This window comes from Meleagris gallopavo, chromosome 1 (assembly GCF_905368555.1).
Source record: "Meleagris gallopavo chromosome 1, MGAL_WU_HG_1.1, whole genome shotgun sequence".
Classification (NCBI taxonomy): Eukaryota; Metazoa; Chordata; class Aves; order Galliformes; family Phasianidae; genus Meleagris; species Meleagris gallopavo.
This window is the reverse complement of record NC_139404.1, coordinates 142,491,367-142,505,264: the sequence shown is the minus strand read 5'-3', so window position 1 is coordinate 142,505,264 and position 13,898 is coordinate 142,491,367. Positions and strand designations below refer to the sequence as shown.

The following is a 13,898-nucleotide window of genomic DNA, read 5'->3' as shown; positions in this document are numbered from 1 at the left end:
TTACTCTTATTTCTGTCTGGGAGAATCAAGGCCAGACAAAGGACTGGTGCCCACTGACCCTGTGTTCTTCCCAGGCTGCAGCATTCACTCCTTATTCTTAAGATCTGAGCATACCCTGATGTAGGCCTCCAGCAGCTACTGTCTGATTTCACACTCACCACTGTCTAATACTGCAGTACACCAGTAAAGCATGGACCTTTACCAACCGGGGAGGTTACTGGCTACTAAAACAACACCGAGCTTAATGAGAATATAAGCATGTCAAGCCATTTAACTGTGTATGCATGGAATTAATTTTCTTTTTTTTCTTTTTTCTTGTTCTTTTTTTTTTTTTTAAAGTTTTACCTGTATTGAAGGCTTTTACTCATTCTGACTGGTATTTTGCTGTAAAACTATCACTGATTTAATTGTTCTGTCCATTTGCTGGCTGATGCTTTGTCCTGTGTCTGAGGAAATTGGTTTATTGAGGAGGCACATAGTTCTCCCAAACCTCTCATTACCACTCCTGCCAGGGCACGTGGCAGAGTTTTGAAGGTGTGAAGTCAGCAAACCCTTCACCCTGCCATGTTCCCTTCATGCCAGGCAGGGTTATTGGTTTTGTGTGACATTGCGTCTCTTCCTGAGATGTCTTTTTCTTTCCATTCCTGCTCAGTTTTTGTAGTACTGCATTCAGGGATGTTTGTACGTGAATTTCTGATTGATGTGTAACTACTTTTCAAGATCTTTAATTCTAACAAACTGTATCCAGCACTCCTGCTTATTTTGTTTAACGGAGAAGAAAAGGACAGACTGAAGTACTGGTCCCCCAGGGAGCTGGGGAGAGAACAGGTGGACGCTCTTCTTAAACTCTTCTCCAATCTAAGGTACTCCAGTCATCAGCAAAACAAAAAACATGGGAAAACTCTTGCCCATTCTTCTGGCGTTCTCTGCTCCCATGTCATTTTGAATTACATGTCTTTCTCTGACCAGACTTTAAGTTAGAAGCTAGAGATAAGCAACCATAAGCAATGTGACAATGGAAAGTTAAGCTAGCCTCAACTGTGGCTAAAGTAGCAGCAGATTTGTCAGATGCTTTCTTATTGAGGAGCTTTTGTAAGTAATACATTCAGTAATGCAAGGGCAGAGGGGCACCAGCTTAGGTTTCATTTACCAAACTGAAGTGTAGAAGAAACTCATCCGCCCTTAAAGCTGAGTAGTTAGAATCTGGATGTCGCATTTCCCAATTTAAGTAGCTATGGAATAAGTCTAACAGGTATCCAGCAACATGCCAGATATTGAGAAAGGCACTATTCTAACTCTTAACATGTTTAAATTTCTAATGACCCGATAAACCTTGAGAAGTGTATAACCCTTACAATTGAATTTGAATGGGGGTTGTAACTGTACAGAAAACTTTTCAACAGAATTTCAGTCATTTTCAGTTATGGCTGGTACTTCCGTAAGTGAATACTTTTCACTTTGTGGTACTGCACAGAGGAACACAAACAAAAACATCTTCACATTCCTGTACTTTTCATTGCTGCTGAAGCACAGTTTGTAGAGGTGGGAATTATTTCATTTGAAGTAGATGCAGAATTCTAAATGGTATAAATTGGTTACTCATCACTTTTAGGAAAAGAGGAATAAAGGAGGAAGGATATATTGGGCTTCACCTTCCTCAGAAAGAGATGAACCTTCCCTTGTTAGGTTAAAGCCTCTAACTTGAGATTTTCAGTCATTTTATGTTGTCTGTATTGCCAGCATAGAGGCAGCACACAGTTTAGCACACCTACTATTTGAATTGACTTGTGGGAGGGACTTCCTTCATCAGCTGAAAAGCAGTGATAATGAACATTTTTTTCCCTTGGTACTGGATATATTTTAAAGCAGCATAGCTCAGCTAGCCCAAGTCTCCTTGGGTGCCAAACTGAACACCAGTACCTTCGGCTTAATATCTATGCATGATGGGAGCTTAGGGCGAAGCAAATACTGCTGGTAGGATGAATTGCAGCCAGCCAGCCTGCACCTCTCCTCCTGAGTCTTAAAACAAAGTTCTTAAACCCAGGAAAAGTATTTAAGTACTTGTAACTTTTAACCAAGGATATCCTTTTAGTATGTTCTCAAGCCATCTGGAGAATAAACATCCTTTTGTATCTGTCTTTTGGTTTGTGTGTATATAGAGCTAGCTCCATTATATTTAACAGATGGCCCGCAAGTTGAAGGCTCAATCTAAGTTAAAATGACTTGAAGTAAGAGCGAAGAGGATTCCATGTTACCAGCTGCAGACCTTTCAGGCCTCTAAGGTGCTGAGCGGTCCCATTTCTTATCTGACAACTGACATGGCAATAATTTGCTGTCAATCAAGGAATTCTTGTGGGTAAGATAGGAGGAATTTCAGTACCTTGTAAATAAGATTGGTCTTCCTTCTGCTTCTGTTTGTATTGTGCAGAATGTAGTTGCTGAGTAGAGCATGTATGGATATAGTCTTCTGTGGCAGGAGGTCAGATGAAACAAGGAGGAAAAGACCATCTGGTTAACATAGATTATTTGTTCCTCATCTCCATAGAGAAGAGAAAATCACTATGCAGCGTTGCCTTGACCCATCAGCATGACACATGTCCTGATTGGTGATGGTGGGGAGAAGACCTTCAGTTTTCATTTCTTCGTGATTTATTGACATTCTCACAGTAGAGCAAGTTGTTTTCCCACTTTTTACCAGAACATCGTGTTCATCTTTATGGCCACGCTGGTTGTAATTATGCCCCAGAAGTGCTAAAGTAACGACATTTTGAGGCCCTTTGTCAACGTAGTCACCTTACACCTAGCTTTAGTTTTCAGTGGTTTGGCATATTGGCTAATGGGGTCTAGCTTCTTGCTTGTAGGTGCTGCTGTTTGAACTTGGCTTGCATCCTCTTTCATACCAAAAAAGAAGAGAATGTAGCATTTCACCTTGCTGCAAAATAACTCTTTGAGTGGCAGTGATATATTGGTGTGCAAGTCTGTAATCAGTGAGGGTACACACGATACTGTGAACTACCAGGTGCAGTTTTTCTTAATATTTTTATAATACTTTTCTGAAGTCGTGTCTTCCAAGTGTGGATTAGGAAGTCCTTTTAATTCATTGTACGTCTGATATTTTATAGTTTCAAATACTCTACATGTACTGATAAAAATTGCAGTACACCTGAAGTTAGATGTAGAGTTACAAATAGGTAGATAGATATGTTGATTTATCTGTATCTATCTATCACAGATAGGTGCTATTTAACTTCTAGAGTATAATGCCTGTGAACTTCTCACAGAGGTGCAAATCATTTATTATGCTGTCATATGACAGGCATAGTGCCAGAATTTCTTTGTTTCCATGTTTGAGGTGATATCACTTTTCTTATGTCTTTTGTAATGTAGAGTGTAGCACTCTTAACCTTACAACCTTGCTATTAATCTGTTTCACTATTTCTCATTGATGAATTCCATTTCTTTTGAAAACACTGTATACAGTTGTGTGCTAGAGTCAATAAAATTGACATTTGTGTAACAAGCTGTGGCATTTTCTCAGATTTCACTGAACACTGATTTAGTGTGAAACTGTTGATAAAATCTTTCTTGCTAGCTGTAATAATACAGAACTTTATTTCATATCAGACAAATAACTGCTTTGACTTTGATTTATAATAGGCTACATAACTGTCATGATTAAGTAAACTGATGACTGTATTGTGTTTTTCCTTCTCTTTTCAAAGGAATGATATATAAACATGAACTGCTTTGGAACTGGAAAACATTCATGTTCTAGCAATAAATTTAAGTTCTTTCAGAAAATAAATAGGTTTTACTACTGGCCTAATTATATTTATTGGTGCCTCTGTTTACTGGAGTGTCTCACCTGTGTTGTACAAGCAGAAACATTCATCTATCATAATCTTAGAGAGGGTAAAAACCCATCCCATGACAGTATAATGTATTTGCCCTTAAGTATAAATGGCAATGTATATTTTACCTTTAATCCTAGACAGTCTGTTAGCTGTGGTAATCAAGAGCTTGTCACAGAGTTTTTTTGTTGTTGTTGGATTTTAAGGTATGAAGCCAAAACTGTACAGATTGTAAGTGTTCCTCCACATGAAAGATCCATCTTCTAAAACAGGTTTAGATTTTCAGAGGTTTGGAGGAGAGGATGACTGGGAGAACAGTGGGCATTTTTGGCAAACTCCTTTGTGCAGTGGGCAGTGTAACTGCTTCCCAAAAGACAGAGTGCTCATTTCACTAATACTTAATGTAGCGTATATAAATCCATGAAAGTGTAATTAATTGTCTAATTCTTTACTATTTTAAATCCAAAATTAAGTGAGATTTTATACCTGTGCTAATCAAAAGTTGTCATGCTGTGTGCATTAAAAATATTGCTTTTCTTATGTAAATATAATGCTAGCATTTCCATCCCAAACAATCAGAGGAGCATGGAAAGACCTACAAGGTATAATATACATACTTGTGTGTAGCCATTGGGGAACTAGTAGTTTTCTCCCTTCGTGTTAGATATACGTGGTGTTACTTAGCAGAAATACTACTGTAGAAAGTCTTTGTTTCTTTTTCTCTAGAATTCCACTAGATAAACTTGTATCCTGTAGCTCCCTGTGGAGTACTGGTTTTGAGTCTTTTTAGTTTGCTAGAAAGAATGGCACTCCTAGGGTGATTTCCTTATTGTTTTATTTATTTTCTCTAATAGAATAGGTGACAGTGGTGAAAAATTTGCTATTAATTTGATGTGTAGCTGTAAACCTTGCAGCTCAGTCATGTATGCCCTAATCCCTTTCTTACACAGACTCTAATTTCAGCCAGTTTCATCAGATAAGAGAACATTCTAGTCCCTTGGTTAATGCAAGTGGATTCAGCTCCTCTGACTTCAGGTCCATTTGGACAAGTTTGAGGACCCTGCTGGCTGTGTATTGTAGTGTAATTCCACATGCTGCAACTTAAGGTTGTACATTTTTTGTACTTTACAGAATGAGCGTGTCCTAACTGGTTTCTGTTGTACCATTCTTTTAGCAGGTTCTCTGACTGGCAGCCCTCATCTGTCAGAGCTTTCCATCAATTCCCAAGGAGGACCATCAGTGGCAAACATGTCATTATCTCCAAACTTGAGCCCTGATGCCAAGCAGTCATCTCCCTTGATAAGCCCTTTGCTGAATGACCCATCGTGCATCAGGACTGAGGAAGAGGAAGAGGTCAAAAAAAAGGTAAGGCAAAGGCATTGGTCTTTGGCCCTCTTCTCTGTCTGCTGTTGTCAAAGCTACTAATATCTACACCCCTTGCAGCTTCCTCATCATACATCCACATAAATAATTTGAGTTGGGCCACTTGGTGTCTGCTGCCCTCAGTCATGATATATCCAAGAACTTGTGCTTTTGAGGCTGAGCGTCCAGTTTAGAGTGGGTCTTACCAGAACCACAGAGGAGCTGCAGCTGAGAGTTCAGAGCCTGGATTCATCCTCCTGAACAGAGGTGTGGGAGTTAGGGATTTAGCTCCTCTTTAAGCAGCAGAAAGAAGAAAGGCTTCATGCCCCTAAGGTGGGATTAATCTGGGCCAATCCTTCAGGTGACTGTTAATTCTGAGGTTTTTTTGATAGGATCCCTTACAAATCTGGCTTGTTTTTAGGGAGAGGAGTTTAGTAGTTCGCTGTGACAAAACAGTTATATCCAGTGTGGTATTGGAGGGAGAATTTCCAGGTAGCAGACAGAAAAGGGGCAGTGTGGAGCCTGTGTGGAAGCATGCAACCCAGTATATCCCTTCAGGGAGCAATACTGGGACCATTTAGGAGTGGAAAATACTCTCTTTGAACTCCAGCCTGCAGTGCTCAGCTGGAAGTGTTTGGCTTAGCCCCATCACTGCAGCAAAACCATAAGGGAGCATCGCATCCAAAACTGTCTTCAGTGACAGAAGTGATTCTGTCTGAGCCAGGATATTCTCAGTGTCTGCCAGCTCATCCTTCCTATGCTTCAGGAAGAGGCAGGCTATGCTTGTGCTTCTGTTGCCTGCTTTTTTTCCTGAGCTGGGAGCATCTTAGGAGGAAAAAGGTAGGAACTCAGCTGGCTTTGGTGAAAATGGCAGAATGTGTATGGAAGACATGAGAGAGAAATCTGAGAAGAAAAGCTAAGAATCTATTAATAGACTCACAATTCTCCCTGCCAGCCCAAGGTACAGCAGCAGACTGTTCTAGTTTATGCCAGCTGATGATGGTTCCCATGGCATTATATTCTGACTGGGAAATGCCCGCATGGTCTTGCCTCACATCCCTTTCAGGTGCATGTTCTACACTGCTGATCTTCAGGGAGGAAGCACAGAGCAAAAGATTTATGGATCTTCCTTTTAGCTTCATGAGCAGTACAGAGCAAGAACTGAGAGGTCAAAACCACTTTCGCCTTTTGGATAACACACAGAAAAATTAGATTTGGGTTGTTTTTTTTTCTTCTGAAATTTGAAATTTATAGAATACCGTAAAATCCTTCCTCTCTCCCACTGCTAAGTTGTCCAGCTGCACTGAGAAAATCATCTGGATTTGATTTTTTTATTGAGTATTTCGCTATAGATTCTTACTCTGACAGTGAAACCTGTAATAATCAGGCATTAATTTTTTGCAGCATTTGTCAGATGTGGTTCAAGTAGTTGTCTAACCTGCAAAGGATTTTTTTGTGAACTCCAGAATATGTCCTGCTCCACAGGTGTGCAATAAGCCAAAAAGAATATCAGCTTTGAAAACCTCGTGGGAGAAAGAAATCTTTGAAGAATCCATAGAAGGTGTTTGCTCTCTTTGTTGTCATGGCAGAATTATTTCCAGGGCTTCAGGGCTTATGAAAAGTCAAGCATGAGTCACAGCAACCACAAGCAAGGGTCACTAGTTTGTAACTCTCTTGGTGATTGTTGTCTGCAGTTTTTTTCTACAGAAAGCAGCTCCATAAAAGCAGATGAAAACCTAATGTGTTTGCAATTTGCAGAGATTCCCAACTGAGAAGGCTTACTTCATTGCTAAAGAAGTAGCAACCACAGAACGAACGTACCTGAAGGACCTTGAAGTCATCACATCGGTATGTTTACTTTAGCATTACTGATAGAACATGTGAAGCTGCAGTCAGCAGTAGTGTTTCACCCGCTCCATTAAACATTGTAACTGTTCCACACTACTTTTATGTGCTGCACTGTAGGTATTCTCTGCAGTGCACAGGAGTGCTACTCTAGGGAGGAAGTAACACAAAAAGCAGAAAGTGAAGGTTTGCCCTGTGGTTAGTAACGTACACTATGAAACTCTTTCAGGTTGAGGAGCTTGGAACACAGTTCAGTTATTCTTTCTTGCTCTCATGCTTTGTGGTTGAAAACCCACAGGCATTTTTAGTAATTACAATGATTTCTATTAAAAGTGAAATTGCTCTCTAGGGGGTCGTAATAATATTTCCTTCTGGCTTAAATGCCTTCCATTTAACATCAAGTATGGTAGAGCACCTATTGGAATGTTTCTGACTTTTCAGTAAGTAGAATTCACTGTTAAATAACTTACTATTTTGTAGCATCTTATCAGTGTGTGATTATTAAAATTACTCAGACAAGTGCCTTCTTTGCATGCACAACAGTCCTATTTAATTTTCAAGAGTAACATATGCAAGACAATAACAATAGTTATCTATGAGAGGGAGCTGGATCCAAACCTTCTGAAGGTATTTCTGCAGTTCTGTCAGTTTCAGACTTCCCAGATGATTAATTGCCCAGTGTGTGAACCTCTGTGAGGTCGTACATTAAGGGTGCATTGCCACTTCGTGCATCAAATGTTGCAGTGAAGAGGACGTGCTGCAGGGAAGAGTTTGTTGCTACCAACGGGGAACCAGGAAGAGACACCTCCCCAGTTTCTCTTCTAGCTCAGGATACCACATGGCAGATGAAGTTGATCTGACACCACATTAGACACAGCTGATGTAAGCTGGAGCAGCATGGTTGTTAGAGCCAGCAGGATAGCTGTGGCTTCTCTGCCCACTGATCCTGGCTTTGCAGAGATGCCAGGCTGTGTGGGACAGTGATCATTGCTGCAGTCTTAACAACAGATGTGCTGCTTTCATCTTTCATTCATTCAGCAGCTGCAGAAGCAGCAAGTTTTACCTCTTCATAGCTCCCTGCCAGTTTCTGCTTAGGTCAATCTACCACCCAGCCCTTTGTCCTTGTAGCAGGCAAATTTGAATAGAGCCATAGAAAGGATCTTAGCTCATAATGAGACCCGTCAGCTGTGCCATGCAGGTCTCTGGCCAGGCCACTGGGAGAGAACAAGCAACCATTAGAAAAGACAGAGCAAGTTTCGTGTGTGAGGCATGAGGCTCGGTAGGCCTGTAATTCTTCAGTCCTGCAAGCCCCATAGTCCTCTGGTTTTACATCACCCATGTGTCTCCCAGAGTAAAATAAAAACTGAGTAGGAGCCTGTTGCAGTTTTAACAGTGTTGGGCCTGACCCTCCTGCTTCATACTCCCAGCATCTTGTCTTGAAAGTGCAACATGCTGTACTACTGGTTCACTTTGCAAAACAGTTCTCTGTTCTCTCTGTGAACAGCACCGTGAGCTTAAGTGTTTACTATCCTAACTCCTGTCAATGGGATTTCAGACAGAACTCAGCAAAGTAAAATGCAGAGCTTATTTTGTGGTTTTACTGGAACACTTCCAAGTAATCTCTTGAGAAAATCCTCTTGTAACCTACAGTATTTGCAAATCCAATTTGGGCTTGAAAAGAATTTTTGAGATTTGATCAGTGATGGCAAATAGGAAGGGAGTTTCTTTTTCACCCATGCAGGGCCTGACCACTGATAAGAGCACCAGTTTAGCAGGTGGGAGTGTCGGGGTAGCTGGAATTAGGTCCCTAATGCCAGCTGGAAAGCTCCCCTACTGGGTTAGCTCTATAGGTGTTTTGTGCAGACAGTGATGGTCATACCTGCTGCATGCCACCCCCTTGGTAATTGTACTTCTTTTCTGTTTGTAGTGGTTTCAGAGTGCAGTGAGTAAAGAGGATTGCATGCCCGAGACTCTGAAAAATCTCATATTCTCCAACTTTGAACCTTTGCACAAATTTCACACTGGCTTTCTCAAGGAAATTGAGCAGAGACTTGCTTTGTGGTAAGATGATTTTTTTGTTATTTAGCAGTGTTATTTCATGTGGCCTACCACTTTTGCACTACCTTTTTTTTTGCTCGTTCTCTGTGATTCAATTGTTGATTCATTTGTGAAGCTGTAGATGCAGGCTGCATATATTGAGTCATGCTTTGTTCATGTTTACTTGATAAACTCTTTGTTCAGATGTCTCAGTCAGGTACAGACATATGTAAATGACATTGTAACATTGGATGAAGCTTTGCAAATGTCAGTGTTCCTATATGGCTGCCCTTCTGCAAGCAAGGCTTATGAGTAATAAAGAGGGGGAGGTGAAGGACCAAATCCTGTTTCTGTTTATTAGGGCTAAGCTGAGAGAAATTTCAGAGAGCAGCAGCCTATTGCACAGCACCTCATGCTTTGGCACTCTCAGAGTGCACCCTACAACAGACAGAGAAGAATGGACTATCAGAAGATTACACTGGGCTTAAAATGTATCCATCCTTAGAATAGCAGCAACAAAACATGGCATGTGTGTGGAATAGCTGTGAATTCAGTAATTCTTCCCTGGCAGTGCTCTAAGTCAATGCATTTAATCAGCAATGTCAGAGCAGACGCGGCACACAGAAGCCCTCTCTTTGCTGTGATTAGAACTGTCTGTACTGGATTGTCATTTTCTGTGTAGACCATCTCTGGTGGGTTATCTTAGGTCTCAGGAGCCAACTTTTTCTACTCAATTAGAAAAAGTGACTATGGAAAACGCTGTGAAAGCATTGAATGTGTACCTTGCAGGCAGAGCAGATGAGTGCCAATCAGTTTAATGTCCGTGTAACTAATGAATCAAAGCAAAAGCAAGACATAATCTTAGAGTGTCCAAGTTTAGCTCTTGTGTTGTAATGGGCAAGGTCACTGAATGAGAGCACAGTACACTGCAGACTAATACTCCCCAAACCCACCTTGCAGTTCCATAATTACTGTGTGCTTTTGGGGAGAGGAATGTGAAATTGCCTCTTAGAGCTGAAATCCTCAGCTATCACTTTGTGGTTGATGCTTGACATAAGCCTACTGCACAGCAACCCTGCCTGCACATCCTTTTCTTCATTGGGCAGCTGCTCCTGTTTTAATTGAGTCAGGATACTTGCTGGTATTAATTGCTTTTCAGTAAGGAATACTTATGGCAGGTTTACCAAGAGGGCTTTTCAAACGCAGCAAAGTTGTGATTGTTTCTCCACCCACATTGTAGGATTAACAGCGCTTGAAATGGAGTTGAAGGACGTGTGGTGAGAAAAGGAAGATCTGTAGTTCATAAAGTGCCAAATTCTGCTTTCTACCAGACCGGTCTGATATATATATATAGTGAGCTTTATGTGTGCTAATTCCTAGGGCACATTTTGAAATAGATTCCCCCTGAATTCTCTGGTTGCTAGTGTTACTACAGGTGTATGCCAACCTCCTGCTCAGATGCGATGCTTTTCAAAATTGAACTATGTTGCAATAACTGCCTAACCCAAGGTGATTGCGTTTAGAGAATAGAGAAAGTAGAAAACAAATCTCTTTTGAACTCCACCAGAGGTTCAAAAACTGCAAATAAGACCTTATGTTTTCTAGTTTGTGCATATTAGGGACAAAACTCTGTAGCCCCACTGGAGGTCCCCAGACATGGCTACTGAAGTGAAAATGCAGTATCTGGGAAATTCAGCTGGAAGAGGAAACTCCTAATGAATATTTAGGCTTTTTGATTTTCTGTGGTTTTATTTTTCCCCCCTCTTCAGTTAACTTATTTTAGAGCTGAGTTAGCCTTTTGTTTTCTAACTTATCCTTGGCTGTGGCTGTGGTTTCATAGAACAGCAAACTTCACTTTAAGACTCCTAGTGCCATATTAAAACTATAGCTTTTCTATGATACAAAGTGCTGATCTGCTGTGAACTTGGTTTGCAATTCAAAAATATTCTGATGAGGTAACTTTGCTCCAGCTGGGCACCTCAATCTGACTTTGGCAGATCAGCTATTGCACATCCTTTCGTGATCAATGTAAGGCCACTGTGAATTCTCTGTCAGCTGCTCTGATTCGTTTGACAGAAAAGCAGTCACGTTACTGCTCCCGATCTGGACCCAGCTGGCAGCTGACAGCTTGGGTTTACCCAGTGTAAATGTTTGCTTTTTAAAGTTCTGGAAGATTTGAATATGTGAAATTGTGGGGGGAGGCAGACTAGCTGGCAGGTGTTGTTTTGGAGGTGCTGGTGTTTTTATTTGCCACGGATACTGAAATAAGTCGCAAGCAATAAACTCTTATCCTGTAGAGATTACTGTTTAATTAAATGGTGAGTGACAAAAATTAGCTCTCAGTGTGTAAAATAGGCAACACGGTAAGGAATTTCTCCAGCAGTGTGGTCAAGGTCACTTAGCTCGATGCCCATGCTGTTGTGATCATCCCAGTACCTTTTGTCTTGGGTATTTTAAGCCAGTGGTTTCAACATAGAGCACTGACCAGCCTCTAAAGCAGGTATGCAGATCCTTGTGAGTCTGTCTGCCACTGAGCTCCATGACACCACTGCAGGATACAAGCCAGCTCATTTATATCTGGTTTATCTGCATCAGCTCTTTTACCAGAGAGTGGGGAGGGAAGGTGAGACACAAGCACGCTCTGCATTCGTCAGAAATAAAGGATCTTTTGATAAAAGTGTAAGAGACTTTATCAAGCTCCCATAAGCCCCTACTCCTCAGGTGTGCTATCAGAGTTCCTAGGATGCTGTGTGTAGGCAGTGCAGATTGGGCATTGTTTTGCTTGTCAAAGGTGTCCTCCAAGCCTCAGTGCTGTGTGTTGGAAGCTCCTGCAGAAAGCTGTCCCTGCTCATACCTTGAGTCACATTGAAACTGATGCTCTGTAAAAAGGCTGTGAAGGGACTAAGGCCAAGGGAAGATTGCTCATAACAGTTGTTAGATAACTCTGTGCTTTCAATTTATTTAAACATCAATAGATTTTTTAGTATTTGGCTCAAAGAAGCTCAAGTTATGCATATTCTTAAAAGCATTTCTGGCTTGCTGGGTAGCTTCTGAGCTGCTTGAATCTGCTATTGAATATCTTCAGGCTGGTATCCTTTTGATCCAGTTATGGATTCTGGCAGGACTGATTTGTTTCTTTATACAACTCACCCGTTTTTCATACTAAAAGCAGAAGATCCCAGTGAGGACATTTTTAACAAGGTGTGAACTGATGCTGACACCAATAGCCAACTGCAGAAGATTGGAATTTGCTGCATTTTTTGCAGCCAGAGTTTCATTCTGGCCATGATGCTGAGCAGATTCCCAGTGCTTTTACTGTGTGGCATCACCAGATCAGCAATACCATGGTCTGGTCGATATTTTCCATCAAAGGAGTCCCCAGCCCTTTTTGCTTCTCTTTACGAGAGGAGTAGCTCAATGTCTTAAAGCTGGCTCTTATTGTCTCGGGCCTGGAGGTTTTATGTTGAGGAGGAAGAAGTGTAGACAGTACAGCATGACATGCTCCGTTAGCATCTGGCCAGCTGACTCTGAGCAGTCACTTGGACTCCACTCCTTCATTTATGTAAGCTGTTTAAGGGGCCAGTCATTTGGGCCACACGCAGTATTCTCCTGCCAAAAAGTTGAGCTCGTCTTCCCACACCCATTCAAGTGTTTGCATTGAAGGTTTCCAAACTGATTTCTGTTAACTCTGACAGAGTGTGGCAAATGGAAAACCATGAATTTCCTTCTTGGTTGACTGCTAGGCTCTGCAGAAAGCAATGCCAGGGCAAGCCAGAATAGCCACATCTGCCCTATGAAGCAGGAATTGTGAATTGGTGTTTGGGGCCTTATCCATGTGCTGGAAAGAAAAAGCCTAACGTGCTTTCAAGAAATGTAGGCAGATTCATCTTCTCACAGGGAAGCCAGTAATTTGAGTTTCTGTTCAAAGGCACTTCTGAGGAAAGCTGCTGCTGGGTTCTACCAGATGTGGTTGAGAAATATGTGGCTGGTAATTTGCAAGAAAGCTCTTAGATCTTAGCATATGAAAGGAAAGGGCTCAATCAGAATTCTTGGGAGTCAGTTTGAAAACCTGTAATGAAAAGCACTCAGAGAGGTGTCAGACAGATGAGCTAAATGCTGATTTATTAACCTGTTTTTGTTGGGGAGGTAGTATGTGTGGTCTGGAAAAACAGCCTGATAAACAGTTTATATAAATAAAGCTGCAATCCTTATCTGCCTTCTTACATGCTCAAGTGCCAACAATTGAGCTAGTATAAAAACCAGCTTTAATGGTGAATGTTAAAGATATGGCTTAATGACAGAACTTTAGTTAGTAGTACTCTTGGAAGGCCTGAAGCACCTAAGTGCTTAAAGATGAGCTCTACTATCCAGGAGGATATGCTGTTCCTAAGCCTGTAGCAGGAGGTCATGCACTGCAAATATAATTTGCTACATTAAATTTTTTTCTGCAGTTAAAGGGCTGCAATTTAAATTGTTATGTTGACCTGGAAAGAAATCTGTAATGAGATGAGATTCCTTTGCTTTCTTCTTTGCCTTCCCACCATCACCAGACTTTTGTTCTTCTGTTGGCCATCCTGGAGGACTGAGGGTAGTATGGGCTGGCCTGGGATTTCCTTTAATTCATTTTTCAGTGATGTGCACTGAGAAGCTAGAAAATTAATTGGAAAACTCAGCCCTGCTGACCCAGCCATCAAGTTTCTGGATTTTCTTAGAGTTTTACTTCTTCGAGAAGTACTCGTCTGTCTACAGCACAGGTTACTTCTCTGGTATGATTAGCCAGAGGCTGGAGAAAGGCTGTTGCCT

At 41.3% G+C, this 13,898-nt stretch overlaps 1 protein-coding gene across 6 annotated transcripts in view; it reads left to right on the top strand.

Annotated features, from left to right (window-relative positions):
• Positions 1-13,898, top strand: part of FARP1 (FERM, ARH/RhoGEF and pleckstrin domain protein 1) — a 202,736-nt gene that overhangs the window by 169,284 nt on the left and 19,554 nt on the right. For 4 of the 6 annotated variants that reach the window (XM_085215602.1, XM_085215600.1, XM_085215598.1 and 1 more), the window contains 3 exons: positions 5,026-5,216; positions 6,972-7,061; positions 8,986-9,119. In XM_085215602.1, coding sequence (XP_085071728.1) covers positions 5,026-5,216; positions 6,972-7,061; positions 8,986-9,119 — 415 coding nt within the window. The remainder of the gene's footprint in view (positions 1-5,025; positions 5,217-6,971; positions 7,062-8,985; positions 9,120-13,898) is intronic. The other 2 variants (XM_085215601.1, XM_085215599.1) reach the window with 1 other exon arrangement.